Source organism: Gavia stellata, chromosome 22 (genome assembly GCF_030936135.1).
Source record: "Gavia stellata isolate bGavSte3 chromosome 22, bGavSte3.hap2, whole genome shotgun sequence".
Classification (NCBI taxonomy): domain Eukaryota; kingdom Metazoa; phylum Chordata; class Aves; order Gaviiformes; family Gaviidae; genus Gavia; species Gavia stellata.
In genome coordinates, this window is record NC_082615.1 from 3,483,315 (window position 1) to 3,507,667 (window position 24,353).

The 24,353-nt window shown below is 45.0% G+C and overlaps 1 protein-coding gene across 1 annotated transcript in view; it reads right to left on the reverse strand.

The window, feature by feature from the left end:
• Nucleotides 1–1,181: 1,181 nt before the first annotated feature.
• LOC104262903 (protoheme IX farnesyltransferase, mitochondrial) overlaps nucleotides 1,182–24,353 on the reverse strand; it is a 108,384-nt gene continuing 85,212 nt past the window's right edge. Inside the window, exons 6-7 of the mRNA XM_059828110.1 lie at nucleotides 16,689–16,921; nucleotides 1,182–3,496 (exon numbers count right to left, since the gene is read on the reverse strand). Coding sequence (XP_059684093.1) covers nucleotides 3,054–3,496; nucleotides 16,689–16,921 — 676 coding nt within the window. The 3' untranslated portion in view covers nucleotides 1,182–3,053. The remainder of the gene's footprint in view (nucleotides 3,497–16,688; nucleotides 16,922–24,353) is intronic.

The window sequence follows — 24,353 nt, forward strand, 5'->3', positions numbered from 1 at the left end:
CCGCTGTTTCAGATGGAAGGAGCCGCGCAAAGCCTGATGCTTGCATGGCGCAGGACTGAGATGCGGGAAGCCCGAGTTTACCTCCCGGCTGGGCAAAGCAATCACAGCAAGACACTCTCATGCACCTCAGCTGCCTCCTTCCCTGCACAATTTCAGCAGCAGTATCAGCAGTGGGGATGGCCGACATTAATCCTCCAGGTAGGGTCACAGGGACCACGAACGCCCTTGGATGAGGGCAGGCAGTTCAGTATTTTTTTCATTTCCATAGTGGCACCAGAAATATTGAAAAGGACACCTGAGAGCACCTACTGTACTAGCTGTCTGTAACCAAGATTTCAGTTTGGCAATATTTTTATTTTCAAAGCACATGCATCAGCAAATATTCCTAAAGGCAGTAAAATGACAGTAGATTACTTCATCCATACCTGATACATGGCCATTTTGGAGCACAGCAGAGAACACCACCTAAGCGAAAAAAGCTTTCTCTCTTTTTTTTTTTTTTTAAAAGGTATTTCTTACCTTTAAATCCCAGATCCACTCCCTTTGAAAACGTGCTTTCTCTCCGGGCCAGACCGACTGGGTGCGGAGATCTTGGTGCAACTCGGTGACCTGCATTTTGCAGACACTCAGTGATGGTTACGAAGCTCCTGTCCAGCCCTAAACCCTGTGAATGTTACACATTTTGGCCCAAGAAATGAAGATGACTGCTCTTCGAAACTGGACCACAGGCAACTCCTTGGGACCTTTAACCACAACGGGGTTTGCCAGGACAGCACCCCGTCCTTGCAGGCCACCCTGAAGCCTGGCTCTGTAATGACTTGGGAGAAAACCACAACCCTCCTGCTTCAGCACCGCTTTCTGCCTTTGGGAGCAAAACCTGTGGGTTTTGTGAGCCATCTGCTCTTTTCAGCTTCCTCTCCCGGCTAAAGGTGGACCAAATTCTTTGGGTTTGCACAAACCCTTTCCACTCCCATGCAACTTACTTTCAGTGCGCTTTTTGCACAATAAACCCCTATTTCGCAAGCTGTCCTTGCTCTTGCAGTGATCAAGAAGAATATTGTTGCTGCAACAAATGCCACAAAACTATCAAACACCTTTGCAATTAACTGAACAGTACCAGAGTTTCAATCCCAGGGGAATTGTTTCAAACAGATTTTGAGCATTCACCTCTTTTTTTTTGTACAGTACACACTTTATTGCAGAGAAGACTGGATGCATTTTTAAAACCAATTCAGGAGTTGCACAGATTCCGGACATTTCTACGAAGTGTTGCCCACAGTAACTCGAGTACAACGGAGTCCGTCAGACGAACAGTAAGAGGGAACTCAGTCCTGTCATCTGCAATCACTTGAGAGAGTCGGGAAATCTTGCAACCGATTATTTAAGAGCCACGTAAAGCAGGTGGCTCTGCTCCTGCGAGCACCTCTGCCAGCAGAAGAGAGGTTAACCGTGTCACTCCTGATTTACACCAGCGTAACGGAGACCAGAAGTTGGACTTGTATCATGAAAGCAGCCAGTGAAAGTTTTATGTCAGCATGATATGCACGAGGTGGATGATTTGCGACGTTTCCTGAAGGGCTTTATTCGGTATCAGATTAGAGACAGTGTCTCCCATTTCAGGTGTTACTGTATCTTTGGATCGATGCACAACCGTGCTGCCCAGTCCCTCTCCACATGGGAAAGAAATCTTGGCGTGAAAACTCATCAAGTCATAACAGGCACTAACTACCACAATAAACTGTAACACAGTCTTTGTCTACCCTGGCCGCTGCTGTGTTTCGAAGCGTCCCAGCGGGCCACAGCCAGCCCCAGGTAGGCTGAGGGTGAGCCACAGCCCCGCAGCGGGATCACAACCGCATTAGACTGTGGCCAGAAATGTTCTTCAGCGTATCAGTTAACGAAGATAATACATTTTCCTAGTGAGACCATCCAGAATAATTGCTTTTGAGAGACACTGGCTGCATCAGGAATTTGAACATTAGAATATTAGATAAAAACCCCCAACTTTTTTTCTGTAAAATGTGTTTCCTTACCGATTACATACCCCAAAAGCGAGGCCTTCTCTCTCAGCCACCACAGTGTGATATTAAATACAGTTCAAACTCTTGATGCAAGTCCAGAGCTCGTCTGAGGACACTGAGACTGAATGGGCTGGCACCAGACACATTAGTATAGAAAAGCCTTAAAACTACCAGACTCTGAGATCTGGTTCTCACCTCCTACACCTTTTCAAAGCTTCACTGACATAAACAGTAATGGCAATTTTTACCAGCTGAAGATCTGACAGAGGGCTCAAACTCTAATGATGTAAAACCACACGGGAGTCAGAAATTCCCCGTGATGGATGTACAGCAGAATGGCTCAGAGTGTGTTCAAGGTATACGCTACAGAAGAGCTGTTCATCTGGAGGTTGTTTAAATGCTGACGTGTAGCGTGCTGAAAGACAGTTTGCTTTACTCCTTTAGCATTGTGCCAGCTATATGAAAGCTAAAAATCTACTGAGGTGAATGGGAACCTTGGGAAAAGTAACTGATTGAAAAAAGCCTCAGAAACCGAAGGCTTCTGCGTAATAACAGAGCGGGGACGGCACGGATCGAGACAAGAGTTCACCCAACCCACCATGTGCCTCAAAGCTTAATTTGGAAAGGATGCTTGGGGAGCAGGGGTGATAAATCATTCATCTGTCGCTTCCTGACGGCTTCGCCAAGGCTGCCAGCGCTGGCGGTTAGTAAGTGTGCGCATGTGACTTGCTAACTGAAAACCTATCCACGAGATGAGAAACCACGACTTACAGAGACTTTGGAAGGCCATCCCAAAGTGATGTGCTTCTGACATAGGCTAAATTTTAATCCGTGACAAGTGAGTGAGCCTGAGGCCCGTGAATGCTTTAAGCTCTCACACCTATTCCCTTTCACAAGAAAATACAAAATTATCGCATGAAGTGGTCGCTAGGCACAAATGATTCTTCTTCAAACACATCCCCACAGGATTCCCCCTTGTAATTACTGAAATATACTACCTGATGTGTCACAAGGACGACAAGTAATTGACATTTAAGGCAATCTAATTTCCATAGCCCTCCCACGATTTCCACTGAGCAGATCGCCTTTGTCTTCCTTCTCGAGGAACGATTTCTTGCACGTGAACATGACAAGCAGCAGCATTGGCAAATGCCACAGACTGCAGAAGAAGAGCTTCCTGGAGCTGCTGCGGTCTGCATCCCTGTAGAACCGAAAGCCGAGGTAGGAGATGTAGAGGTTAATAGGGAGCGAAATGACGGGGAAAGTCCACGTGGTGATGTCGAGAACAGGAGCCACCGTTGAGAGTCCGATTAAGGCCAAGCAGTGACGCAGAGCCACCCGCCTGCAGAGCCCTGGGTGGGTGACGGACATCATACAGTATCCTCCTCGGGAGTAATCTTCCCGCAGACCCCAGCTCAGGGCGTTGAAGTGAGGGAACTGCCAGGAATAGAGGATTCCTCCTAACAGTAATGCACCTGCAGCGGGAGAGAGAGAAGGAAACAGGCATTAGAGGGCCATTGCAAGAAGTGCTAGGTAAAGACCTCAGCAGATTCGGGCTGTATTTGCAAAAGAGCAGCGCTACGAACCTGCTACACCGCTCGGTGCAGAGGACAAGGCGTGCTCTGTAAGACACAGGCACGCGCTGTTTTTAACGGCATTTACATAGCGTTGCACACGGTGGTTCTTCTGGTTTTGGAGCACTTAATTTGAAAAGCATTTCAACAAGTCACTTCCTCCTAACGAACCATCACTAATCGGTTTCTGCACCCAGTCAATCTCTACCTGAGGGAAGATTGATGGAAACGAAGCAAAGTTGGGCAACAGACTGTTTTCCTGGGGGTCTCTAGCTTCCACCCCTGAGTTGGTGTGTCCAAAGCAGAGCATCACGTTGACCAGAAACAGGGAGCCCTGCCCAGTGATGGCAGAAAAGGAGGATAAGCCCCTTCCTCCCGAGAACTGGGAAAATACCAGCACCCTGGTAGCCTGGAGCCTGGCTGAGCTTTCTGTTTGCCCATTGCGGGAAGGGAGGGAATTGCTCGCAGCACGGGAGCACCTTGATCACGGACCTCAGGCAGCAGCAGAACCGGCAGAAGCTGCTAATGAGGTGACAGAAGATGGAGAACTTTTTACTCCTTCAAACCAACTGTAGGAACTTCTAAGTAGTTTGATCAAGTAGCTCTACTCACACCAGTTAGCTACTTTTACATTTAAAAAGCAGCTATGGAAGCACCACGTTTTTCACAGCTAGCCTCGGGACATGGCACAGGGCTTATCGAGGCAGAGGCAGCTTATATGCTGATTTCAGCCAGCGTCAAGGAGGCCCTCAGACTAAACTCCCTTCACTAATTTTCTCTGAAGACACAAAAAATCCCCCAAGGCTCCTGCACATTATGAGCATTCCTGGATTTTCCTTTTGTTTTCCCAGCTCCCAAACACTCCGCTCCGGCATTAACATTTTCTTTGCATCTCCCTGCCTCCATGAGCTCATTCTCTCCGGAAACTACTTCTCAGTTGGAGTTGTGAGTCTATCATTTTCTTAATGACTCGATAGAAACAGAAACAGCAACACTTATCTGCACACGGATTAATGTATTTAAATTACATAATCACAGAATCCCTAAGGTTGGAAAAGACCTGTAAGATCGAGTCCAACCATCAACCAGCAAACACCACCATGCCCATTAAACCATGTCCCGCAGTGCCTCATCCACACGTTCCTTGAACACCTCCAGTGATGGTGACTCCACCACCTCCCTGGGCAGCCTGGTCCAATGTTTCACCACTCTCTCAGTAAAGAAATTTTTCCTAATATCCAGCCTGAACCTCCCGTGGCGCAACTTGAGGCCATTTCCTCTTGTCCTGTCACTCGTCACTTGGGACAAGAGACAACACCCACCTCACCACAACCCCCTTTCAGGCAGTTGTAGAGAGCGATAAGGTCTCCCCTCAGCCTCCTCTTCTCCAGACTGAACAACCCCAGCTCCCTCAGCCGCTCCTCATCAGACTTGTGCTCCAGACCCCTCACCAGCTCCGTCGCCCTTCTCTGGACACGCTCCAGCACCTCAATGTCCTTCTTGGAGTGAGGGGCCCAAAACTGAACACAGTATTCAAAGTGCGGCCTCACCAGTGCCAAGTACAGGGGCACGATCACCTCCCTATTCCTGCTGCCCACACTGTTTCTGATACAGGCCAGGATGCCAATTCTTCCCCAAACGCTCACTCCTTCTCCAGCAACGGCTCGGGCTCTAACAAAGACCCAGTCACTGTCTCCTTCGAACTACTTCGTGGCTCACGTCTTCTCTCCACCTATTCCGGCTCTACACTCCTTGGGGGTTTAGTTCTTGTCATAAACAGCACACCTTACACCGGTGTCATGCAAATAATAATAATCATCTAAGTTTGCCATAGAGCCTTTTTTTTGCCCTACTTTATCAACCAGTGAAGAAACAGCCCATCAGACTTTAAGTGGGTTTCCAGTCATCTATAAGATCCAGCAGTGGTATAAAAGACCCACCTCATCGCTTTTTATAATGAGTAACAAATACTCCATTAGGTGAGTACACGCCTCTGAAAGTTGATTACATGAAGCATGGAGATAGACGCTCATATATTGGGTGTGCAGCGTTCAGAATAACATTGCCTGCTACGAATTACAGGTGATTTCCTGGACTATGGCCCAAAACACCTGCAAATCTTGCCATTCGATCCTAAATCGGAACCTTTTAAGACGGTGCACCCCCATTGTGCCCATTGGGCAAATACAGCCTGAATTACCATTAATTTCAGAAAACTGTGGCAACAAAAGTAATTTTGGCCCTAACAAAATAGGATTTGATTCAGTTCTGCTGAAACCTGAGGGAGTAGCTGTACTGAAATAAACTGAAATAAAACTTAATCAAGGAGCAGTACTCCCTATACCAGGAGAAACGATGGGGAAAATGTTCTTGTAATATGTCATTCTTTAGCTTTTTCCTATTCTTGTAAAACATATTACCGGAGGCAAGATCCTAAATTTGATAAACCTAAGATAGGAATATTTTTCAAGTTCCACATCTGAAGTGCTTTAGAGACATTAGCTTGTCATTTTTCAGAACTTAGGGAAAGGTAAGCTACAATTATCCATCCGCTGAGGAAACTTAAGCAGATGGAGGCAGGGCCAGGAGTCAGAGGCAGAGGCTGTCCCTGCTTCCCACGGCTACGGACCAGCCGGCTTTTCGTCTGGCGTGTGCTGCGTCCCCGTGTTTCGGTTGTAACGCAGGCTTCGCTTATTCAATTGTTCAAACGTTGTGTGCAGCCAAGCTCAAAACACACCCTAAACCTCAAACACACAGAAACCTTTAACAGTTCTCTAACTGTAACACCATTAAAAAAAAATAATAGTCATCTGGAGAAACTTTTAAACACAAACAGACCAACTAAACTACTTGAGGCTGGATTCCCATTTACGAAGCTCTGGTTTTTACATGCAAGCCTTTGGAATTTAATTACTTTGATTACATTACAACCATTGAGATAATTGATATTTTACAGAGAAGCTGAACAGTAAAACAATTTAATAGCCCATTATGAGGATTTTAACTGACCCGATCTTTTTGTTAGTTTCCCATGTGCCTTGGACATCCTGTAATTTCCTCTGCCCAGGCTGAGATTGTCAGGTTGTCAGAGATTTTTAGGCGTCACGTAAGACTGATGACTGGCAAAGCCCAGCACACGGTACAGTACAGTTCAGCATCAAATGAGCCCACAGTAGGAATCCTGTCGAGCCCAGAGCAGACACTGTAATACTCATTAATTACTAGATGAATGTTTATGTCATAATTAGGTCAGCAGTGTTTTTAAGCAGTATTACAGCAAGACAAACTCTGGAGACTAACCTGGTTCAAAATAGCGCAGAGTCTACTCTGCTGCTTCTGTGCAGTTCCCAACAGTTTGGGAACTCAGTTTAATCAACGCGAATCTCCTTTTTCTCTATGGAGTTTATAATTAAGTGAAGACGGGACAAGGTCGTTCACAACCGTAACGTGTGGAGCTGGCATGGAGTTTGCAAAAGCAAAGCCGGCCGTCGGAGCAGAGCCATCGCGCTCGCTTCGGCAGCGGGAGACAGCCAGCACCCAGGGACACCGCTGCCCTCGGGCTCCTCGGCTCCTCCGCCGCACGTGGAAAACCCGAGCGCAGGCAGACCGATAGAAATTCGTATTCGATCTCTCAGCTTTTCTGCAAGTGCCTGGCTCGTGGATATCCCAACCTCTTTGGCCTTTTTGGCCAAATTTTTAATAGCTGCAAGTTTAGCCCGCTTAGCACCACTTCCAAACGCTTCACTTCTCCAAGTGTGAGAACCTGGGAGAGCTGCGAGCGGACACTTATAAATCCTGATAACTTGGCAGACGAGTCCTGTCTGATTTGGGAAAAAAAATGAAGTCTCTTTAGGCAAACCGGACCCAGGTCTCCTGTATTCTTTCACTCTTGTGTGCAAAACAGGTATAAAACCTTTTCTTGATGAATTCCTATTGTTTCATCACTTTGTACTAGCTTAAATCATCTCAGAAGTTACAGCATTGCAGAGAACCAGGTAGGTCCTAGAGCATCCACAGAGTTAAAGATAAATAACAGGTTTTACCGTTCCTCATGAATTTTAAGGTTAAGCTATTATTTCTTTTCTTAAACTCTTTTAGAAGTATTTAAATAGTAATATATCTTCTTTTTAACAAACAAGAACAAGCTGAGATTTTTATTTTATTTTAATATCTAAGATAAAGCCAAAATGTCAACTGGCACTGAGGAAGGTAGAAAATGGTTTGTTCTTTCTGTAAATATATTTTTATCTAGTGAAATACTAAAGCTTTATAAATTGCACTTTTCCTAAAACAAACAAGACACTGAATTCCACAGTCATTCGGAAACTGCCTGGCAAGACATTTTAAGGTTCAATAAATTTGGGTAAGACTTGGAAATAATTGTGAGATGAGACTTCCAAAAGCAACTAGTGATTCTGGGCTTGCAAACCGCAGAAGCTGACAGTCTAATTTTCAGAATTACATGAGCAAGAAGCATCCCCCTCTGAAGTTATGCTCTTCACAGTGTCAAGAGGGCCATGCGCTACCTCTAAACTTTGATTAAAATTTTACATATTATTCCTTTTAAAGCAATTTATGATGACCTCATTTGCTGCATGGTCCAAATCTCAGGCAAGAGAGGAATGTCAGTGCCTAAGCCCGTTGAGCCCTTGGCCTCTCTGCTAAGAAGAGCACCTAAGAGCAGGAAACCGGGAGATGGTTTTTAGGGTGTAACTCTGACCACTGGTTAACACATGGAGAGGAGAGCAGAGCAGTGCAATCAGGTAGCAACAGCTTCTCGTCCTATCCATCCTGGGCTTGTGCTGGGGTCAGCGACCCAGGGACGAAAAGCTCCAGACCCTACTGCGAGTCCCCCAAACTTCTCATGTCCTGTAAAGGTCTATACATAGAAGTCTATACATCAACTACTCAAGAAAGAGAGGGCACATTCAGCTGCCGAGCTATCAGTGCCAACAGAAATCATGCCCATAGATCATTCTGAGCAAACTGTTTCATTCACGTGAAGCAACCTGAGGACTGCAAACCTATTTTCTCAACTAGTGAAGGGCAGAAGTAATGTTTGGATCCTGCTTGACTGTCTCGTGCTGAGGATACCACTCTCTTAAGCAGCGATTTGAAATACGCCTCTTTCATGCTGGCAATACCTTTCATCATCAAAGAGCTTTGTACATTGTACAGTTGGCACACGGAGCGGTAGCGATGATTTCACCTGCAGCTGAATTATTTCAGCTGTCTGCCTTAAACAAGGCACAACAGTTTGGGATGATCCAACTGAAACTCTCCAAAACATTTCTGAAGGCAAGTTCTTCCAGGGCAGAAAAGGACTTGAACTACAAGAGGGCACAGGCCGGAGCACAGCGTGTCGGTGGGAGCACCAGCCTCTGGGGCAGGGCCAGATGGAGTCCAACCAGCCCGGGCCGGCAGATCAGCGTGGGCCTGTCTGCACAAGCCGAGGCAAACATGTCCAAGGTTATCTACAGAGACTGCTGTATCAACATCATGTTCCTGAAAAAACACTGGAGATGAACAACTTATTCTTTCTTCTTGTCCTTCTCACTGTTCTTTAGACAACACACAGTGCCGTCCCTCTACGCAGTGTTCTGCAAACCTCTCGTATCGCTTTCGAGCTCTAGACAGGACGAACACCTATTTAATTAATCAATAAAACGGGGGAGCTGATCTGTAGCATCCATTCAAGAATAGACTCGCTCCTTCTGTCTTTGCTTTGGTGCTGCATATGTATGACTGGGAAGTGGCCAACCAGGCATTAAAATAAACATGGAATGGTTAAAATATCAGCTCCAAAACAGATGTTGAAATCTTACTGCATTTCCCAAAGCTGGTGTTTACTGCCTTGGCAACCTAAGAATGCTGTTTTGCTTAAAGCACAATTTTAGTAATTCTTCTGCCTTGAATAATGTGAAGGAATTTTAAAATTATTTCCAGACCTTGGTAGCTCCCTGACTTATTAGAGGAAAGCACCGGCCTTTTGTCTCTAGGAAACTGGTATGAGCTTGGCTGCTGTCAGGAGGGGAAGGCTTTGGTAGTCTAAGCTCAGCCTTTTAATGGATCGTAGTCAGGAAACAACCGCACACCGTTTTACTTGATAGCACACAACTGGCTCTCCTCCCTTAAAAGATGTTGAACAAATTACTCCTCTTTAATCCAGACAAGGTAGATTAGAGCTCAGAGACTTGACTTGGTCCAGCTGTATCCACCTGCTCGCGAGCAACCACGCTGTCTCAGACTGCATTTTTCACCTTTTCTACGGGAAATCTAACATAACCAGTCCAATACTCTTCACTGTGGTCCTGCATGATTTTTACAGGATGTTACGCTCGCAGGAAACATACTGGATACATTCCCAAAGCTTTTATTTTCTATCTTTTCTTTGGTGCTCGTTCACAAGTTTTAACACAGTAGCCTTCCCCGGAGATTTCTAACTATGCAGCAATTACGGGGGTAAAGAAAGATTTGAAGTCCCGTCAAAGCCTTGATGCCCATTGCAGATTCAACGTGACATTAAACACCCAAAGGATTATTTGAGGGAGTTGGTACAAATATTCAGAGTGCTTTGGAGAGTCATGTCCATAACACAGCTGTACTGTCCTGACACGTAAGGACTGGTTTATTAAGCTGGCGATGGCATTTTCTGTTTGTGAAGTAGAGTTGGAAGGTGCAGTAATTACTGCCTTTCCTTCAGCTTGTTTTGGTGATGGAAAATGACTATTAGGGTAAATCAATTGGCCTCCGATTATATGTGTTCAAGACACTGCCCTGATACAATCGCTCCTGAGGAAAAATGTTACCTACTATTTAATTTTTCCTGTTGTCTTTGGAAGCAGAGAAGAGATTAGCTCTACAAAATTTACATCTTAATTTATGATTATGAAGCCTTTTCAAACACAAAGGCATTTGGAATAATCTAGTCATGGCCCTTAACCAAACTGATGCAATTCCCCCCTGTTTTACCACTGCGGCATTTCCTATATTAGCACCACAGCAAGACAACAACCGGCACTTCTGCTTCCACTGGAAAACAAAAGCAGATGCTCCTGCTTGTGTCGGATGCCGCGCGAGCCGCTAAGCAGCCTTGAGAAGGAAAAAAGGAAAAGTATAGCTTCTAAAGCTTTGCACAAGGTCTCCGGGCCGCAAACAATGGTCCCGGCTGTCAGTGCGGGCATGCACAGCCCCGCGCATGGCCCTAATTGTGCGCCTTCAAGGTTACACGGTCATGTAAACGAAGGTCGAAGAGGAAAACACTGGAAAACTCAAAAGCTTCATGGTCATGGGTTTCAATAGCTGTTTCTTTTGAAGGATGGCACAAAAGGCTTGTGGAACAGGAGCGTCTCGGGGCTGCGATGGACTTCTCGGCTGCAGCACAGAAAGGGAAGGGGATGTTGGCCGTGCCTACGGCTTGTTTGCGAAACAAAAGGACGAGCCTTGGTGTCCACCACGAATGGGAAATGAAGTTGGCAGTGGGGTTTTTCACCTCGAGGGAGTGTTCCTGGCCACTGCCTTTAACAGGAGGAAACCAGATGTCCTCAGGTACGCTCACCGTGCGGAGAAAAGCTGTGTGCATATGCATACACACAGGCACGCACGCTTTTTGTATGACACACAACAGGTTACTGCCGCCAAAAGCCTCACAGGGAAACACCTTTCATTATACAGGCAAGGCTGAGAAAAAAACCAACACTGTACATAATTCATCTTAGCTAACCCCAGCAACTGATGCCATAGAAAAAGTGAGCCTGTTGGGTAAGATGAGAAGACGTTCTTTGCACAGACCATTCGTTATGTGCAAATACGTTCAGGAAGCGTTTGCCGAAGGACCAGACTCGGCAGAGGACTGCAAACCTGCAGAGCCATGCAGGGGCTCCTCATCAACCGCCTCTTCCAGGCTCCCTCCGGGGCTCCCATGTAGCCCGAGGGTGGGAGTCCCTCCTGCAGCCCCCCGCTGCCGTGCTTCTCCTGCGGGTGCTGTGCTGCACACTCGGGGCACCGGTGCTTCTCCTGCGGGTGTTATGTCTTGCACCCGGGGCATGGGGGCTGCCGCACAGCCCCGTCTCCTCCAGGTGCCCCAACAGCCATGCGTGGGGCAGAGAACCAGGTAAGGGCACGTTGCCTGGGAATTCGTGGTGTCAGTCCCCCCAGGTGCCCCAGTGGTGGAATTGCCATTTCTTTTGTTTCTTGTGAAGATGGAAAGGGGGAAAAAAAATAGCCTACTGCCTTTTGTCCTAAATTCAGACCAGCTGCTTACTAGTATTGTCCCTCTGCCTCGGTTTTTACAGTTTTTACCCCCACAAAGCACACTCTTGGGCCCCCAGCCTCCAATTCTCATATGTCAGTGACACGAATCTCTCTGTTTCCTCTGGAACAGACCACAAATTCTGCTGTCTTTCATCTGAGAAGCGAAACCCCGAAAAGCTGAGTTTACTAGAGGGTGTTTATAGCCGGAGCCTCCTCTGCTCCTGGGGCAGGACAGCGGCTGGCTCCCAGACCTGCTCACACATCAAGGGGCTTTGAAAGCTCAAAGTGCTTAACTGGAAGGGACACAAAGATCTCCAAGCTTATTTTGCATGCAATTAAGCTGTTGCTTTGCTCTCCCTCCTCCTGGCAGACAAGTGCTACATCAGGGAAGGTATGAGAGACTCCAGCCATTGACAGGTTCGGCGCAGCCCCCCCCTCCCCTATTCTCTTTTTTTTGGTTACTGAAACCATCCATCTGCCAAATGTCACTAGCTGATAAGAACTGCCCGGTTTTAAATCCCCATTTGTAAATAGATGTTGGCTGACATAATTAATGTCTACCATACAACACAATTTGAATTACAAAGTAAAGGCAATTTAAAAATCAGCCTCCACATGATTACAATTGATACTCGGTCTATAAATTCCATAGCCCCAGGAATTATTTAAATTTCGGAAAATGAATGAAAATCAGTACAAGATGTCTTTCAGGAAAGCGAGACCAGAAGTGGAGCATCTGAGATAAACTAAATAGTCTCTTGAGATAAACATTCTTTGGTGCAGTAATACCTACGGCTCCAGGCCACCGCGGGTCTGTAATGTCTGCTATACTGTCAGGGCTGTTATCTGCTATGCCACCGCCACCTACTCAGAATAAATCCCCTTAACTGATAAGCACATTATGTTGAGGACCCCTGCTTGTCACTTCCATCTATCTGGGTGGTTTATCTGAACGCCGTGGCACTGAATTGCTCCGCTCTAAGACATCGACACCACTCGCCGGCTGGGATCGAGCCTTCAGCGCATGAACACGGGAAGGTCGGTGGAAGAAGGGCAAAACGTGTCAAGCAAAATACAGGCTATGGCACTTGGAAACGTTTACCCCAGGTTCAGATTTTCTGCTAACCAGAAATAACAAGTTTAAATGGACAGCAAACATTTCTAACATGCAAGCTGCAGCATTAGTCTGGGGAGAAAGACCGGCAACATGAGTAATTTAAAGCACATATACGTTGTGCCTCTCGCACGCCAAAATAAATAGCTCCGTTACTTCCTAAAGACGGCTGTGCACAGGCTCAAGAGCAGCGTGGCACAGCCAGGAGCTCTCCTGCGCGTGGAGGAGGATCCAGCACAGAAGAGGACGCTCTGCCCAGCTTTGCCTCTTTTTCCTGTCTTTAGGCTATCACTTAAGGCTTTAAGTGAATTTCATTATTTTTCCTGCTAGTCCTTCCTTTGTAAGATCAGGAGAAATAATTTGAGGGCGTCTAGGTTTACTAGAAAAACAAATCTCTTTGGAAATAAATAGTACCACAAAGGAGCAATGAAACCTGCTTTCAAGGAAGCAAACGTGTTACTGCAAATCACAGGCTGGCAGTTAAGTTCTGCATAAATACACCAGATATGCGGTAGTGATATGCACGTGATAAATTACATTTATCACGCACCTTTGACCATCTCACCTGCACTCGGCTCCCCCAGCGAGGAAATGTTAACATTCCCGATCTTTCATCAGTTTCAAACAGCTGCCATTAAAAAAACACAAAAACCCCCAAACCCACAACAAAGAATTCCACATCTTCCCAGAGATAACCTTATCTTTCGCCTTTGAAATGTGAGGTTTCCCCGAAATTACGTTGGCACAAAATCTAGGGTTGGGGGCAGTCTGTTCAATCAGGCCTAAAAGCATATAATTAAAGTTACCTATCAGGGGCAGAATGGAAGCAAGCATCAGTGGGAAGAACCATAAGATCTGCAAAAGATATGTAGCATAAGAAATAAAAGCAATTATTTGCATCACTGGCAATAGAAGGGTCCAGATTTTTATCTGCAAATATGCGATATTTGTTTCTTGTGCAAGAAATTGTCAAGTTATTAACTTTTGAATTTAAGTTATAAATAAAATGAAGCTATAAATAAACCAAAGACAAATTAAAACACGGCTGCTCCAATCTGAGCCACTTTGTTACTATCTCTGGAATCGGCAACTAGGAATCATCTCCAAGTCTCTCAAACGACCCCGAGCATCTCGCAGCTTTGCACCACGCCAGTGACGGTACTGAACTCCTGCCATTGCAGCCGAGGGCGGCCGGAGCCGTCCTAGGGTACCACACAGTACGGCGTAACACTTGGTGACCCCCCTCAAATGGTAATGAAAGGTCTACACTTAAATACTGTTTTCCCTACAACCAGCAGCGTGCACAACAATGTGGCTGCTGTGAGAAGATTACAAGGAGAGAAAATTCACAGGAAAATGTAAACTCAAAAAACCACCAGTTAAGCGGTGAGAACCTCCCTTCTCATTAGTTTTCCAACTCCCTTCCTTCACATTCCTCTTTGTTATTGAGTGCAATGATCTTTTTTTTTTTTTTTTTAAAACGAGGTGCAAATGCATTTTCACACCTCTACCTAAAACTAGGTTAAGTCTCCAAGCTAATTACACATTATTAATGAGTTCAACAACTGTGGGTAGGCTGGTTAGAGAAGGGATACAGGTCTGCACGTCGTGTATGTATGCACGCAAATGCGTGCTTGTACTCCGTGCGGGTCTGATGCTGCCAGCTGCTGAACTCTCTTCTCCTTCGTGAGAGCAGAATGCTTAACACTGAAAAACTTAGTTTACAATGCAGTCCTCTTCTTCTATTTATATCTTTTCCTTTTAAAGTTGTTTGGGGTTTTTTTTTAATAAATACTGAAATGCACTAAAATATTACATTCAGGTCCCCATTTCCAGGACTCTCCCCAGATGTGCCGCATTACAAAGACCAGTATGAGCTCAATACCAGTTCTTTCTCTATTAAACGAGCTGCTTGGCCTCACTGGCACGGATTGGGAGGTGACTACAGAAAGTTTTAGCTACCCAGAACAAACAATACAACATCAGGTTACGCACCAGTGCAGATCATCATGTTCTGGCAAAGTCTGCTTGGGAGGTTTTAAGTTATCATCTTCCACTGATGGCATCATTGCCAGAGATTATCTCCTCCACAGCAGAGCTGGCAGAGGGACTTGTAACCACATCTCAGTTGCAAATTAGAGAGGAAGAGCTTACTTGGGACGAAGATGGTGCTCTCTGCTGCCTGCCTGCCCTGCCTGCCGTACAGCGACAGCTTGGCTCTTGTGAAATAGGTCTCAAAGACCAAGTTGTAACTTGGCAAATTAAAGATAATGGAAATCACTGCCAGTTTACTTGAGTGTAACATAACTGCAGCAGTTTAGCTGCCACTTGAAACCTGGGGGTGAAAATTTGAACTGTGGCAGCCTCGACGGCAGCAAGGGCTTTTGGTGAGCCAGAGCTCTTCACTCCAGCTCCTCCAGGCTGGACTTTGCAGGTGAAGCATGGGCACACGAGAGTCATCTTCTAGCATCAACTCTGCAGAGATGCCAAAAGCAGCGCAGAAATCTCTAAACAACGTAAGATCCAAGGTCTAAGCAACTGCAGCCAGAATGATACAGTTCTTAAAAATAGACATTTTGTGTTTTTAATTCATTCTCTTCTCTTTAGTAATACAGAGCTTTCAATGATGTCTGTTACGCACTCCTTACCATGAGACACTATACATTTACATATCATTTATAGATCTAAATATAAAAAAAACTTCCAGAGAAGTAAATATTTGTACAGAAGTAGCACACAGGATTAAAATAACCCAACCACAAACCCCTTCATCCTAGCTCTGGATCAGATCGGTATCAGAACATGTGTACACAAAGACAATTCAGACCGATTTTTACAGGAAGCGCGTAGCATGAATGAAGACTGGCGTGCTACAGATTTTGCACAGATTCTGGTAATTTCTGGTTAAAAGCCTTGTTGCTGCAAGTATTATTCAAGCCTTAAATATGCCACACTGTGGGATGAGTGTGCACTAAAGAAATTCTTAACAGACCTGTTAATCGAACTTCATGAGTTTCTTCACAATATAACTATGTGGAGCCACTTTGATTCTTAAGTTTCTAGCTGGCAGGAAAAACAAGCCCTAATTGTGTCAGAGTTTAGCTGCTGAAGAGATCACTGTTTTATGAGGGATGTAAAAACGGTTCACAGTTACTAAAATAGAAATCTTCGTTTGCTTTTCAAGGAGAGGGGGAAGGAACATTTATAACTTAGAGTTTAGAAGTGGGCAATTAAGAAATACACCAATAAATTAATCTTCCTAGGATATTTTCTGGCTTGTGGAAAGACAGTAATAAACACATCTGTGAATTTTCCAGCTGAAAGCTCCTGACTTGTAAGTTGGATCTTACTGGGTATGGTTTTAATCCTGAAATTACATAACATTTTCTTCCATGTGAACCCCAAAGACACTATTTTCCTTCTAGATTTTTTTTTAAGATGGCCTAAACACACATTCAATAGGACACGACCTTTTATCAGCTCATGGTTGCCCCTGAAACGCCCCTGTAAGAAGAATGATACAATCACGTCTACTTCTTCAGTCCTCGTGGTACCACGCTGGAACAGACTGTGGCATCGCAAACAGCAGAATGTATCTACTTTTGAAGCGGTAGCAGGTCAACAAGCATAAAGAACGAGGTTCACTACATTTTGAGTGCGTCTTTTTAGCTACCCCAAAGGCAATGCTGACAACCGCTCACCCAGATGCAAGGGTTTTATACTCACCAGCGTCAAGACTACCAGTAGCCGCAGTCCAGCCCATGACGGGGGGAATGGCACCGACGACAGCTCCCACCCATGTGTTGGCAATGCTCATTCTCTTCATGGGTGTGTAACAACACGTGTACAAGAAAATGTTGAAGGCTCCCAGGGCCCCGGTGAGAGGGTTTACTCCCAGCGTCAGCAGGGCGATCCCTGGGACTCCGCAGGAGGCAGCAAAGCAGACGGCGAGCAGCGGGCTGCGGGCAGAGAGCCGGAGACACACACTGAGCAAAGAGTCTGTCTCAAAGAATGACTGCTGCCCCTCTCCTTTTGCCTCCTCCCAAAGATTAAGATTGGATTTTTCTTATTTTTTTACTCACCCAGCCCACATTTTCCCATTTGACCCCCGTTCTAAGGTAAACCTTTCTAAAAAGTTAAGACAATCTTCCGCAGATTTGCAACGACAAATGATTCTTATTCTTGTGATCACTGCGGTCACCAAATAAATTCAACCTATGCAGGTAAATAGCCCTTACGGAGAACTGGTGCTTCCAGCAGATCTTTCTCTTTCATTTTAACCTTAGTAAATTTTGACCTCTGGAAAAAGCACTCAGGGTTTAGAGTGAATGAGAATGGTTGCAGCTGGTCAGATTTTTAATTGATTGCAATTATCCGAGGGATCCTTTGACTGAAATGCAACAGGGTTAGACACAGAATTAGGAAGCATTTACGAGGAAAAGAGTATATTCAATCATTCTGAAGCTACGTCAACAGGAATAAAGTATTTTTTGGCTTTACTGAAAGAAGGCTGGATTTTCTACATTCCCATTTAGCTTAGGCACTGTGCTAAGCAGGGGTAGCACACTGAAGCAATTCTGGCAACAGAACCGAAATTAAAACTTATTATCCTCTAAGTGTGACTGGAAATAATTGAAGATATTTTAGGTTTGGCCAAAAGCGGCAAACAACAAAGATGCAAATTATTTCTGTTGATTTCTACTGCATATCAGCTAAGAGCTCGGGGAAGGTTGGAAATTCCTGTTAAAACCTGTAAGAAAGTGGCTGAAGCTATGTAAACTCCTGCTAATAAGTTCCACAACAAACATCCAAATATGATGAACAACTTTTTTTGTTTGGCTCCCAAAACCACACTTCACAGGCAGCACCGTGATGCAGCCCTAAGGAAGCTTTATTTGTGTTCCCTTGCACCCGATCAACGTTTGCTGCTGGTGGAGATCTCTTTACACGTGCTCGTTCGAGGGTGTTCGCTATGATGGAGAGAGAGAACTAAATGCCACTAAGAAATAATGTGGTATGGGAGACCTCTGGAAGGGAGGAAAATGCCATTAACTGAGTTGCATTTAATAACCCATGTGGCTAAACACACACTTCTAGTCATCCATATAAGAGCAAAAAATATGTGTGCTTGCAACAAATGTCTCTGCATGAAGTTTAGCTTTACACTTTTTGTGTAATTGAAAACTATGCAGCCTTTGTATTCTGTGATCACTCTGCCCTCTGGCCAAATCCTTAACCCTAAAATACGTGTTGCAAGCACTGCTCCATCCCTCATAAGCAAAATTTGCTGTCGGAAATGAATTTTATGAGCGTTTTATCAGCAAAAAATCCTACCATTCAAATTTTGATTTTTAAGACCTTTGTTGGACCAATATGGTATGGAGATCCGAAATAACTGGAAGAACTAAAACGAGCAAATCTGACACTAAAGATCTGCCTTCAATTTAAATTAAATTGACTAAGTCATTTTCTCCAGCTTTTCAAAACCATCAACAGATTTTAGGTTATGGAGCGTGCACAGAGCACATTTACACTCCGGCATTCCCAGTCTTGGTGTTATTAATGTATCAGGAATAGAGGCAGGGTACGTCGTTGCCATCCATCGACAATGAGATGTATAAAATTTGAGACTGTTTTCAGGAGCCGTACTGTGAAAGGAGCCATACGGTGCTGTGCCCTCTGGTTTTGCAGCTAGCGGTGCTCTTTTGCAGAAAGGCAGCAAAACACAATCTGTACCGTAAACTCTCTCAACACCGACTACAAATGCCGTACTTCGTAGATGTTGCCCCTCTGTAATGAAAGCCTCACTGGGTTTGGTTAAACAAATCTATGTTGACTGATTCCTGAATAAAATACAGTCAGACGGTAAACACCAGATTTACACAATACACACTCTTGAGGCGACAAAAGACCAGCGTGACCCTATGAGGCCGGGCTACCCACGTTCACTCCCGCGGGGCTCACAGACATGAATGAGGACACGGTTTGACCTAATGCAACGAGCACTTTTCTCACTAATCAAGAGTGAAGACTCATCTACACGTCTCCAATTCAAATGAATGCTACACACCATGAGCTGGTCATGGAGCGGTAGACACCAACCCTTCATGCCTCTTACGGGTAGGGAAGGCGAAGGCCGGGGGCGCAAAGCCCTCCCTCCATGGTTGAACCCAGCATCGCGTCTCTCCCACGTCGCCTCCTTGCAGCACCGATAGCCCTGCGGTGCCAGCCCTGATACCAGCTGTGCGCTGCCTTCACGTCCAACTGATGGATTGGAAAAGTACCTTTAAAAAATGAGGCTTTATCGAAAGGGAAGGGTGAAGTTATGAGGCTGAGACCTTCGAAAAAGTTGTTCTGTTCCTGGTGGATGAAAACACATTTTTGTTTCTCAGTTTCTTCCTTTTTGCCTCTTTAAAAGGAAGTTCCTGGAAGCAGTTTGATTAGTGTCTGTAATAGTCCTAATGATCTCAGGGGAGGGCATCAAGTCAATGATGGCCGTTCTTCATAAGCAGTTGAACTATATTACTTTTAGACATCCTGAAAGTATCGCGTTCTTCTACTTCTCTCCAGCGTTCCCTTAACAATCAAGGAACTGTAAAATTCTTCTAGAAGAGTAATTGTCTGACTTACAAGTGCTTGTCCCTAAAACTCCAACTGAGACCAGAAACTCAAACTGTGATCTGATGATTCAGCTTTGTTATTTCTGCCCCTTAAAATACTATTTGGCGTTACAAAGATGCTGCAATAAGAAATTAGGACCTTGCTTCCTTGATGAGACATGAGGTAGAGGAGAATTCAACTCATGTAAATATGACATGTTTATAAGGTCTAGGAGAAGTATAAGCAATTCCTCCTTGGGAAAGAGAATATATCTGAGGAAAAGGTAGAGAGCTTTCAGTCACTGGTGCAGTTTTTTCTGCTTCAGTGACTCACAGGACTTCAAGAAGAAAAGACTGACCCCAGGTTTAAATCACGGCAGTGATTCGGGGTATTCTGATTTCTACTAGTTTATGGTCTTCCAGGGACCACTATGCATCTCCATGCTCACATTGGGTCTCTCAAAACTCAGGCATGTGGTGTGAGGCTCAGTGATCCGATGCACGCTCCATTGCCGGGCTGCCTGTATCTCACTGAGGCAGCACAGGAGATCAGGACCCCATTCTCGAGCACGAGAAAGGTGTCACTGGCTTTGCCCCATCACCTAATGTTCACGCAGTTCCTCCCGCTACAGCCTCGTGCCATCACAGAGTCCAGCGTGCATCACAGGAGCATCAGTCTTGGGTAACCCAACGCCAGGGAATTCTCACTCAAAAGTGGCGGCGGGATCTCTGCTGGTTTCCTTCATCCTTAAACCATCCCATGCAGTAAGTGCAGGCTGATGACAGACGCTGGTACATAAGTCTCATTTCACTTGGGCGTTCACTTATGCTAAGGGAATCGGTCCCATGGGAAAAAAAGGCAATCTTCCATTGGAAAACTGGCCAAGGGGCTAGCTCAGAAAGCAAACATATTGAGTAAGAAACTAGGTTTTATGATGGATTCTTGGGAGGAGTTGGTTTCAGTTATTTAGCTGATGAAAATCAGACTCTGGAAAAATACTGCAAGTGCCAAATGAGTTCTCTTCAAATTTCAACTCTAAAATACCCAGTATGTCACTACATAGGACACCTCCTAAAGGAAACCCAAAAAGTGGTAGTTCTGCCTTGTCCCCCTCCTCTCCTTTATTGAGAATGCGTATGCCAAAGTTTGCCTAGTAATACCGCTAAAAGATACTCACACTCAACTAAAAGCTTTTGAGAGAACTTCAGCTTGAATAGTGAATAATCAAAGCTTTCCTGATCCAGAGGAAACGTGCTGACATTTCTCTCCCATAGAGTTCACCCAAGACGAACCCTCCCCAGTCACACTCCACTGAAAGCATCCAAGAGGAGGAGGAGGAGGAGCAGGAGGAGGAAGAGAGACCCAGGTTCCTCCTCATTCAACTCAAAGCTGCTGCTGACAGAGGTGTCTGGAGAGATGCTGTCAGTCAGGCTGGGGAGGATTGCCCGAGGACAGCCCAGAGCTGCTGGGAGGGAACAGGGAGCAGGCAGGAGGAATCCCATGTCGGTGATGTACGCACGACCGCAAGGCAGCCACGTGGACCCTCACTCATCGACAACACAGCAGCCTATTTTAATTCACATGCAATAGCACAGTCTCTGAATCTAGTTGCCACTTACAGATGATCTGGTTATACATCTATAATGATGTTACACACATATGCATGAAATATATTTATTTAATAGGCTCCAGAGTCATGGATAATAGTACTTACTGACTCACAGCGTTACTTGGAAAAATTGAGAGGGGAAAACAAATTAAAGCATTTGCCCATCTATAAAATTAATGTACTATTTTACCTATTTCACAGCAGCATTAGCAAGCTTAATGTCTGTAAAGATCAATAGCATCTACTACACATGCTCTTCTATGCTATCTTTGGCAAAACATCTTGTGAAGACGACTGTCAAAGTACAGTTAGAACTACAATTTAAAAAACAGTATTAAAAGAAGGCAAGAAAGTTTAAAGAAAATTTTGTTTAGAAAAAACCATTGAGAAGCTAGACAAAATTCCCTCTTAAAACCTATCAATATTTAGAAATATGGAAAATTCCTGTATCAGCATCTAATGCTTCAACCTGTCTCCGTGCATATATTGACACTCATACACAAATACAGACACAAAGTCCCTAAGAATCCACAATAGGCGCATTCATGCGATCAGCAGTTGCATGCAATTCATGTTCAGATGTTCTGTAAATACATAGAAATTTAATTTGTGACCTTGTGTTAATGGGAAATTGGGCACGCAAAACATATTTACATAAAAGCGTATGCCTGAATGTAAGTGTCCATTTAAGACTGCCTGCATATTTTTCACATGAAGCAGAAGTGCTTATATTTGAAAATTAGATTCAAAGCCTAATACAAAAGGTAATAAAACAAATTCTGTCTTCTCCCTGTCTGTCAAAAAACCTTTCACAGAAACATCACCCACTTTTAAAAGGGCAAAGTAAAAAAAACCAAACCCATACCAACAATGCCTTTTTGTTTTGCTGCAGCATGCACGGAATACCTTAATGGATTGAAACATTTACAACCCGGGTTGATCGTTTTGCATGAGAACTTATTATTATTGACAACTGTCCCTCGAGCCACAAGGCCAGGGATTCCTTCTGCCAAATGCAGGGTGATGGTCTAGGAATTTTCCGTATTTCTAAACAATGGCAAAGAATGGGATGGCGAAGAATAAAGCGCGGAGGGCAATCGCTGCGCCAAAGGGCGGGCAGGCGCGCAGGGGCAGGGCACAGCACCGCTGCTTGGCTCCCGGGCAGCTCTAGCCAGGCTGCACCTCCCTAAACCACGTCCTCCACAGCCAGGCATGGGCTGGGGGGCAGAGAAGGAAGGTGGGAAGAAAAGGAACTTATTTAGAGTCATTTCCCCACCCGAAGGAAGCCAGGATACGCATCCTCGTGCTCCTCTGCGTGGGATTTTAATAATGGCAAATACTCTGCACAGACTATACCCTTTAATTGCAATTTTAGCTATTTTTTGGTGAGGCAAACCCTGGTTTTGGTTCTATCTGGTGAGTTTTCTGTTTCACTCAAGACACAGCTTCAGCAAGACCACCATGCTTCCTCCCTCACTCATTTGCTGCTAATGCCCACAGAGATGGTCCTAACTTATCCCTGGCTTCAGCATCTTCCACGGTGGCAGGTAAACGGTGCCGAGACAATAAAAGTGAGATTGACGGCTCAGATTAATCTCAGTATTGTTACTCTGGGTGCAAATTCTATCTGCATATAGTGTCAAAACAATTTGTTGTAATAAGAACAACAGCCTGAACCAGCCTCACGCACAGACGGGCTGGAAATAGCAGGAGCTTGGAAGAAGGTATTTGGCAGACAAAGAATAAAAGTGTGATTCTCATCTCTGCAATTTCATTTCACCATCACGGGCTGAGATACGAGTCCAGTGCATGAACACTGTTCCAAAGCCATAATTAAAATCAGATTTCAGGAGTAAGCATCATAAGTTGCTTATTATTTCTGGAATCTGTAGGTACTAAAAATGTCCCCAGACTACTTGCCAGTACAAGGCTGCTGGAGAAAGCCCCCTCCTCTTCCTAATTTTTTCCAGGTCAGCAATAAGTTATTAAGGCTTCAGAAGCCACTTACAAACTCAGACAAAAGCATCAGTCTGAAGTTTTTGCATTTTTCCAACAGCAATCAGAGGTTACCCAAGCTGAAGTGCAAGTCACAGAATCACAGAATCATTAAGATTGGAAAAGACCTGTAAGATCATCAAGTCCAACCATGATTAAGTCGTGTCCCTTTGATTGTTTCTATGGACATAAAAGCCTGTGGTCATTTCAAGAGGGGAGGAAGTCCATGGAGATCCCCAGCACAACTGCACCTAACCCCATGAAGAAAACTCATTCTCCCCAGCTGCTGATTTACAGTTTTGCTCATCTCCTGGCATCCTCTCAATTCTTGGGGCCAGGCAATGCTAAGAGTTGCCGAAAGGCAGTCCCAGGGGAGGAGCTGAGCCTGCGATCACCACGACTGTCATATGGTACTGAGCTATGTCTTGGTCACCTCCCTCAGCTGGAGCATCAGCCAAGGGATTTTTATTTATTTTTTTAAAGATCAGCACCCAAGAACTGCTGAACCCTCCTTGGTAGCTTTTAGAGATCCACCAAGAAAGTGAAAGAAGGCCATCAATCCCAGGAGTTACACCAGGCAATCCCATCCCACTTGGAAGAGACACAAGGAGCTGAGGACGTTACGCGCTGCAACAACAGATGACTGTATAGAAGCCTTCCTGCTCCCGGGACTTAGGTAACGGGGAAGCGAGCCCATCTCCTTCAAGCACACATCTGGATTGCATTCGCGTCACTTCCAGCTCTGCTTCCCCAGATGGACAGATGCCTGAAAGCAGCAGTGGGGTCGTCTGCTGGCGCAAGTGCCGTGGAGTCAGCTGACTGCGAAAAACGAGCCAGAAGGCTGTAAAAGGCACGTTTTGCCCTGAATAGCAACGGTAGCTTCCCTGAAATTATTTCTGATGGGAGGTTAAAAAAACCACTCGTACAGCTTTTAAGCTCAAAGTAAGGCACAGAGCATTCGGAACCAATCAGTAATCACGGCAGACAACTGAACGATGGCAATCTACCAACAGTGAAATTAAATTTCAACTTTCCACACAAATCCTTTCAGGCTGCATATTTATATATTTAGTAATAAAAACCATATTCATGACCATTGTCAGCTGTAAAAGTTCTATAGTAATAACAACAACAGTAATGGAAACTGAAACTGGAACAACATTGCCTGGATCAGTAGCTTCATCGCT